Source organism: Poecilia reticulata, chromosome 14 (assembly GCF_904066995.2).
Source record: "Poecilia reticulata chromosome 14, P_reticulata-male-v2, whole genome shotgun sequence".
Classification (NCBI taxonomy): Eukaryota; Metazoa; Chordata; class Actinopteri; order Cyprinodontiformes; family Poeciliidae; genus Poecilia; species Poecilia reticulata.
Window position 1 is genome coordinate 25,220,312 of NC_088843.1, and position 8,685 is coordinate 25,228,996.

Consider the following 8,685-nt stretch of genomic DNA (forward strand, 5'->3'; position numbering starts at 1 on the left):
CCACAGTTCATTCTTTTTCTTCCACTTTGTGTTGATCTGTCACAGCAAATCCCAAGTTTGTGGTTGGAATATATAAACAAGTACAACAGTTTTTGTAAAGCTTTGTACAGAACTGACACTTTTTCTAACTTTAAGTTTTAATAATGCAGATTTTTACAACTTGCAGTAGATGCCTGGTTATGGAAATCTTGGTGATTCTGACATAGCTTTTTGTTGTCCCGGTTCTAATCTGCAAATGTTAAAGAAACATTTCTTCAGCAGAGTGCTACCACAAAGCGTCCCTCTGGTTGTGGGTGTGGCCACAGCCAGGTTTCTCCATGTGATTGGCGGAGGAACGCAGCGGGAGGAGGACCGGTCCTCCAATGAGGAGCAGCCTGTGAGGCAGTGGTCTAATATAGGCGCCGGAGGCAGGCAGCATCTTTATTATAGGAGTCATTCAGAGTGGAACAGCAGACTGAAGGTCCACAGGAGTCCAGGAGTTACTGCTCCTTACCTTTTTTTTTTCCTTCCCTGACTTAAAGGCGAAACTCCCTGAGTCCGATCCGGGTGACTTTTCTTTTTTTTTTTTTTTTTTTCCATCCAAAGCACCTCTGCGAGCGGCAGGTTGTTTTTTATTCCTCTGCGAGGCGTTTCTCTCTAGGTAAAATCCCCAAAACGGAGCTGAACGAGGACGTCGGACAGCGACCCTCCCTCACTTCTGCAATCATGATGTCGATGAACAGCAAGCAGCCTTTCAGTATGCACCCCATCCTGCACGAACCCAAATACACGCCCCTGCACTCCAGCTCCGAGGCCATCCGCAGGGCCTGCCTGCCCACGCCGTCGGTGAGTCTCACCTTCCTGACCGCGAAACTTCATAACAAAAAAAAGCGCAAACCAGCCGCAAAATGAAGACTTTTTTTGGGGGGAGGATTCGCATAGAGGACTTAAAAGTATAAGGATGTTTCTTAATTACTTACTTTAGTGGGTAAAATGCGTAAATTCCCACCAACAACTTTTAATTCCGTCTAAATCCGTTTTACAGCTTTAAAAAATGTAAAGCAAAAATTATAAAAATAGATTAATGTGTGATCTCAACGGCACATTTTGTCTACAAACGAAACTGTTTAATTAAAACAGCCTTAAAAGTTATAAGTTGGAGAATTTGTTAGTTTGTACTTTGCTCAACATAAATAAAAATAAAGGTCTCCATCATATGATTGTGTTGTAATGTTCTTAAAGGATTTAAATTGTAGAAATCCTGAAAATGTTCTTTAGAGAAGGAAAACGGATGCTGCGCTTCCACGATGCGTCTGAAAGCGAAAGAAAAGTTAAAGATGGATGCACAGTGCGTGGAGTGAACTCGTCTTTTCTCATATTGTCCCATTCATATTCAAACTGGTCTCGTTTCATCGTCCGCAGGAATAATTCAGGAGATCGTAAATATAAATTTTAAATGAATATCCTTCCACGCGGACACGCTGCCGTGGCTGTAGCAAGGAGCCGCTGACAGGTTGGAAAACCGAGGTTAAAAAAATCTAGTCAAAGTTTTTTCTTTGGAGGTTTATAAAATGTTCACACGGCTCAAAATGATCATGGTGGCAAATTTAAACAAATTCTTCCTCTTTTTTGTGATTTTTCCTCTAAAACTATGTTAAGTTTTGGTTTCAAATTTAAATATATTTTTAAATAATTTTTTGCATTTTTATTTCTTTTACATGTGTTTTATGTTAAACTATCAAATAATTCATTGTTTTTAAATATTAGAACAAGCAGAGAGAGTTTGGCGCTCTCCGTCCGTCAGTTGAATTAGCAGCAGCAGTGTTGGTTTGGTGGCAGATTGCTCTGACGGCTCTGACGGCTCTGACGGCTCTGCCTCTGTTCTTCCTCCACTCTCAGCTTCAGGGCAACATCTTCGCCGGCTTCGATGAGACGCTGCTGCAGAGAGCCGAGGCTCTCGCCGCCGTGGACATCGTGGCCCAGAAGAGCCACCCGTTCAAGCCAGACGCCACCTACCACACCATGACCACCATGACCAGCATGACCTGCACCCCAACCTCCTCCTCCGCGCACCTGCACCACCCGTCGGTGCTCACCTCACACCACCACCCCGCGCACCACCAGCCGGCGCAGGGACTGGAAGGAGACCTGCTTGACCATCTCACCCCGGGGATTTCTCTGGGAGGCATGCCCGGCTCGGACGTCTGCTCCACGGCCTCGCACACGGCTCACGCCGCGGCCCACATGTCGGCCATCAACCACATGCAGCACCACCACCACCACACCCAGTCCATGAACATGCATCCGCACGCGCTGGGCTCCCACGGCTCCCTGGGGAGCGCTGGCGGGGACGCGGAGCCCGACCCGCGGGAGCTGGAGTCGTTCGCTGAGCGCTTCAAGCAGAGGCGGATCAAACTGGGCGTCACTCAGGCTGACGTGGGAGCGGCGCTGGCCAACCTCAAGATCCCCGGGGTCGGCTGCCTGAGCCAGAGCACCATCTGCAGGTTCGAATCCCTGACCCTCTCACACAACAACATGGTGGCCCTGAAGCCCATCCTGGAGGCCTGGCTGGAGGAGGCGGAGCGGGCGCAGAGGGAGAAGATGTCCAAGCCAGAGATCTTCAACGGCGGCGATAAGAAGAGGAAACGCACGTCCATCGCCGCGCCGGAGAAGCGCTCCCTGGAGGCGTATTTCGCCGTGCAGCCGCGGCCGTCGTCGGAGAAGATTGCCGCGATCGCCGAGAAGCTGGATCTGAAAAAGAACGTGGTCCGCGTTTGGTTTTGCAATCAGAGGCAAAAACAGAAACGGATGAAGTTTTCTGCGACGCACTGAAGCAGACTGCGACAGACCCGAGGGTCTCTGAGCCGGTTTCCACAGAGACAAACCAGAGACAAGCTGCTGAGGCTGGTCTGCTGGCGCCGCACTGTCAGAATCAACAAGGTACAAGCACGGTACCTGCGCCTTTTTCCCGCGGGAAGAGGCTCTGCGTGGCGCACAGCCAGGGCCGCAAAGATGCGCACTCAAAACAAGTTTCACAATCTCTTATTGAGTCTTAAATGACGCCAGTCTGGCTTCGCACATTCAAATACATAATATGTTGTTTCAAAATATAAGTTTAGTAAATTTGCTTCTTTCCCAAGAAAGATACCAGATAAAAAATACCGTTTCAGATCGACTGTCATAACCCTTGTATGTAGAAATGGGGTCCAACTGACCCCACAAACGTAAAACCTGTATCATTTGCCTCGGTTCTCTTCGTTTGCCTCAGTCCTCGCACGCACAAGGGTTAAAACAAGTCACATCATCTTTTTCCTCAATTTAATATGATTTTTATATATTTTCATTCATAAATAGAAAGGCAACTGATGTTAGTTTTAATTTCAGAGAAATTAAACTGGCATCTTTTATGAAGGAAAAAAACCTACATTCCTGACAGAATCTGAATAATCGATACACTGACAAAACTTAACTACTTTAAATTACTTGGCTAATTTGGTTAAAATGAACCAGTTAAGCTTCTACATTTTTACATTTTGTTGGATTTAATTTTAAAATTATTTCTGAGGAAAAATATTACAAGTTAACCCACTAAGAGACATTTGATTAAGATACTGAATGCATGCCCATTTTTAAAATGTGTCAAAATAAAATTGTTAAATTTTGACTTATTAAAGTCATTCAGTCCATCGAGGTTTTAATCTAATGCTAAAAATAAAATAATAATATTTGGTTTGCAATAAAGGCATATAATGCCACTGAAATCACGAAAAACGACTTATGTCAACACTGTAAAAATAAATTTTGTAGAGTATTAATTAATGCCCATTGAATTTTAATTTGAATGAAAAAAAACATTTTTATTAATGGTTAAATTCTCACATTATGTACTTTCTTCTGATTCTTTTTTTTTAAATAAATTACGTTACTGTTATTCTCATTAGTTAAGAAAAGAAAGGCTGATATATTTTTATGGGTCTTAGTGGGAATTAATATGCACATCCAAAACTATCATAAGATTTGAGGTTGAGAAAGTTTCAGAGTTTCACCTACAATTTAAGTTTTCAGACTGAGCTAGTTTAGCAACAGTGCCAGAGCTAATGTCAACTCGCTAGCTTGCTTACTTTCTTAACCATGAAGATATCATTGCTAATGAACGTCCTATGGACTCTATCAGAAGAAGACGTGTAAACCTTTCAATGACAACCACAGCTAAGTTGATCCATTCCTTAGCAATAGCTGCCTCTGGGCTAGCATGTTCAGGATGCTAGCAAGTTGGACTTTAGCATTAACATTGTCGCCAAACTGGTTGACTGAACTTACAACCTCTTCAGTTAATGATGTTATCCAGTCATGTATGTTCTCTAACAAATACACACTGACAATAATGAATTATGAATCTCTAGTGAAGATTTCATTAAATACAAAGGGTTTAATGAAAATGAATTATATGGAGTTCTTTGTTTCAATGATTGTATCCCAAGAATCAACCTTTGCATCAGTAATCACTATGGTAGGCAAAGTATATTTGACTGGTTGTCTTGCAACTAAGTTGTGACAAAGTGCTGCAGCTGTATACATTGTAGGGAAAGTACAACAGGATATGCTCAGTGCCATCCCAGTGCCTTTCATGATGTCATAATAGATTGTGTAAGCTGGTTTTTGGGAGGGCAGATTTTATCTCAATTAAATAAGCAAAACTTCAAACAATATAGAAAAACAAATTTATGAACTGAAAAAACTATATTTTAGGCAATTTTAAAAATGTTACAGAAAAGTTTGGCTTGCAGCTTTAAATTTTAATCTGACTGTTTAGTGGGGTTTTATCCATTTATTTACATAAAAAATATCAATGTTGTTAGAATTTAACCATCATTTAACATTTTGCATTCAAACCAATAACTAAAAAAGTACTTAAGTTTAATACCTTGCAAAATTCATTTTTACAGTGTATTTTGAACAGCAGCGTGTTGTTTGAGAGCCTCCCTAACCGCAGGTCGCAGAATTGTACTTTTTTGAGCAAAAATCACACAGTTCGGTGCGTCATTCAGCTCAGATGTGACTCGGGGACACCTGCGGACTTTTCACCGCTCATCATGTGTAAACAGGAACTTTTGTGTTCTGCCTCACACCGTGTACCTTGTTTGGTCCTGACAGTGGAACCGCAGACAGAAAAAGGACTCAGTGACTTTCAAAGCTGTTTGCATCTCCACAGAATAAACTGCTGCTCTCTGACTGAAGAGAAAAAGCGACCATTGTGGTTGAAAAAGTAATTATTGTACAAAAATGAAAATACTAACAGCGGGAAATGAGGAAAAATAGTTCATATTTCCCTCTGTGGCCCGGATAGTTCTTTTTATATTTATCAGTGTACATATTTGTGAATATATGCACTTCCGTGTGTGGAAAATGTCATTGATATGTATTGAATTTTCCTCCCAGATGTTTTTGTTGGGTTTCTCACTATTTGGGGGGACAAATCAGACCAAACGAGTAGAAAAAGATAAAATATGTCAGAATCTGGTGCGCAGTACGTGCAATCAGCGTCATGGGTTCCTCTGCAGAAACGCAGGAGAGGGGTTGATGATTCTGCGCGTTTTGCTCCAAAATGACCAACACTGCCCCCCTCCTAACCATCATGTCCCCTTCCTCATTTCTAAAGTGAATGCATTGCAATAAAACGCAAACACACACTCACGTATGTAAACACGCACGGATACACACATTAACACGGCGTAGCTGTGCGTCTACCTCATTACGCAAGTGATGGCACATTTCTGGTGATTTTGAACACTCTGGTTGGTTCTTGGACGTGCTTTCTGTTCTGTTTGTTTTCTCTGCCACTGGCTGAATTAGGCCAGTAGAAGACTCACTGACGTGTAAAACCTGTTCACCGCGATGATGCTTCGACAATCAGATTATTATGAGTAGTGTTGTTGTTCTCCCCGCCTTCATGTAAACGAATCATTTCGACTTCTTCTGATCACTGACCCGTTTGTGGAGCGCACTTTGTAGATATGCTGATGAAGGGAGGTGTAGTCGGCCTTATTTATACATATTTTTCAACACTTCTGAGAAGACTTTATTATTACTTTTATTTTTTTATGTTGAATTGTTATTTATTTGAATTTAATTTATTCTGGAAAAAGAAAACATTTCATTTGTGAAAGTGTGCTTCAAATGTGTCTCTGTAAAGCTACAGAAGCTGAAATAAACTGTGCACGTTTTACTTCTGAAAGCCTTTCTTCATCGTTTTACCTGCTGGTCATTGTGATATTTTTTTTTTTTTAAGTAAACATTTAACGGTGCTGCGCGTGCAACACGATCTTGGATGTGCGGTGCTCCTGTGTTTGCGCCTCTTGGAGACACTGCGCGTGTTTTGCGCGCGGGGCTGAGCAGCTGCCGCTCTGAAACAGGAGAAGCCCCAGAGGTGAAGGAGCTCCGTCTGAAAGCTGCTTTCCCAGCGGTGATGAATAGGATCTGATACTTGAGTGACTCTCATATTGATCAACTTTGCAGGCTATGAAGTCTACACGGCTCTATCCCGTCGTGCCCGGTGCCGTTTTCAGTTTCTTAGCTGAGCAGATGAAAAGTTCCGGTTTCTGAGCGTTTTAAAAGCTTATATTTAAAATAATAATAAATACAATAAAAATGTCGAGATCAGAGCTAAAAAAAGGTTGACATCATGAACACAAGACCAACATAAGACGCAGCGAGAACTAAAAATAGATCATTGTTGCATATGTCCCAGGTGGTTTAAGCTGAAACTTTAAAAAGTGAATACATTAATTTAAAGAATATGGATAATGATATAAAACAAGCGAATTTTGTGCATATTAACAGTTTAGTTTAATTCCCTGGTGGAAATGTCTGCATGTTGTTTTTAAACGTTAGAGCTCACGTTAACATTTAAATTTGATAAATAATAATAAATAAATTAAAAAGTGTAAATGACTCCACCGCATCTGTAGCTATGGATCATTTAACATGCATCATTTGAAATAACGACTGATGGTGAGATATTTGAAAAATCTTCATGACATTTTTGAATTTACAAATGAAATAAAGAGCGCAGCCTTAAAATTTGTGGGGAAAAGTCAAACATTTAAACTAATATGATTTGAAGGATTTGAATTAGTTAGGATAAAGCAATAAGGTATATCAGGTAAACGCAAAGTATTATTTGATGAACAGTTTTTTTTGTTTAATTTGTTTTACTTTGTGGAAAGCATAAAGTTTAAACGTCTGAGACTTCAAATAATATATATTTATTATTGCATACTCATTTTTATATAAATATTGGCTCCTTAAAATCAGTGATCCTTTAAAATTAATTTTTTATTATTATTATTATTGCTGCTTACGTTGTCCACAACATCCATCCATCCATCCATTTCCTTCCTCTTATCCGGGGTCGGGTCCACAACATTTAACATTATTAAGATGATTTTCATAATATACTAAGTGCTATTATTGTTTTTACGTGACAAAGCCCATTGACTAAGGACAAAAAATACATTTAAAAATGTGAGTCATACCTATATAATAAATGTGTCCATAGTATAAACCATTTTGTAAAGCTTCACTTCTAGGTCGTTTAATGTAGATTCACATTTTTATCACAGTAACAAAACTTCAGTCTTCATCTTATGAAGAAAAAAGCCATGTAAAAACACACACACACACACACACACACACACACATACACATTTCATCCCAACTTGGTTCAGTGGGTGGTTTGGGTCCATAAACACATTATTAATGAATAATAAATATAAGCTGTTATGATACTATTGATTTCTGAGGGTGTTTGTTAAGAAGCTGCAGTTGTGTGTTGTATAACAGGAGCTCAGGCCCCGGTCCCCTTCGGAGCAACACAATACAGGACACAGCAGCGGGACCCCAAACAAGCACCTGGGGGCCACCGGAGGGCCAGCAAAAGGAAATAAATATCCCAAACAATTCTTCCGTTACTATTTTCTACCATATAAAGTGTTTTAATGGTAACAACATACATTTCCCCCATATTAGTTCAATAGTTTTAGAGTAGTTTTGTTATTCTTATTGGTAAACATTTAGTCTTATGTGACATAGGAAGTCATCTTGATTTGAAATATTCAGCATTTCAGCTTTTGTAGCCTTTATAAGTTAATGTAAATAACTTAGACACATCGACAAAAAACCTATCGGAAACAATGTTTTTGTTTGTTTTGTATATGAACTGCTTAGTTTGCCTTTTATTCTGTTAAAACACATTTATTAAATATAAAAAAACAAGCAAGTATTTGCTTACCCATTGTACATGATGGGTAATCTTTTTTTGATGTGTTATCCTTATTGTATTTAACATTTTTTGTAATAAATAAATAAATGTGTCTTATTGATTTTTTTCTTTTCTCTATTTTTTCAGTGCCTACCAGACAGTGGCTGGCTGGCATGTTGGTCTATAACAAAGAATGTAGTACATGGCTTCATCAAAGTTTAATGGTGGAGCGGCTCTCCAGTTGAGACCTATAAATTATATATAATTGACCGTGTAATCAATGTGAGCAGTGGATCAAGTTTTACTGAAACAAACTGACGGAATGCAAATATTCAGAGAACAACAATAAGAGAGAAGCAGGAATTTGACCAAATTCTTCTCATAATGTCCTCAGAAGCGGTTATAGAAATATTATTTAATCTTATGTAAAAGAAATAAGATGTATA

At 39.8% G+C, this 8,685-nt stretch overlaps 1 protein-coding gene across 1 annotated transcript; it reads left to right on the forward strand.

Moving 5' to 3' along the window:
• The first annotated feature begins 222 nt into the window (after positions 1-222).
• pou4f4 (POU class 4 homeobox 4) lies at positions 223-6,205 on the forward strand. Its single transcript, XM_008428483.3, has 2 exons — positions 223-825; positions 1,879-6,205. The coding sequence occupies exons 1-2, from the start codon at positions 706-708 to the stop codon at positions 2,809-2,811; spliced, it is 1,053 nt and encodes a 350-aa protein (XP_008426705.1). The 5' UTR covers positions 223-705; the 3' UTR covers positions 2,812-6,205.
• The last annotated feature ends 2,480 nt before the right edge of the window (positions 6,206-8,685 follow it).

What these genes read in the sequence shown, in the direction of transcription:
- pou4f4 (XM_008428483.3), top strand. Translation starts at nt 706, where the DNA reads ATGATGTCGATGAACAGCAAGCAGCCTTTCAGTATGCACCCCATCCTG. An exon ending in CCTGCCTGCCCACGCCGTCG is followed by an intron (nt 826 to 1,878) that starts GTGAGTCTCACC and finishes CTCCACTCTCAG; the next exon opens with CTTCAGGGCAACATCTTCGC.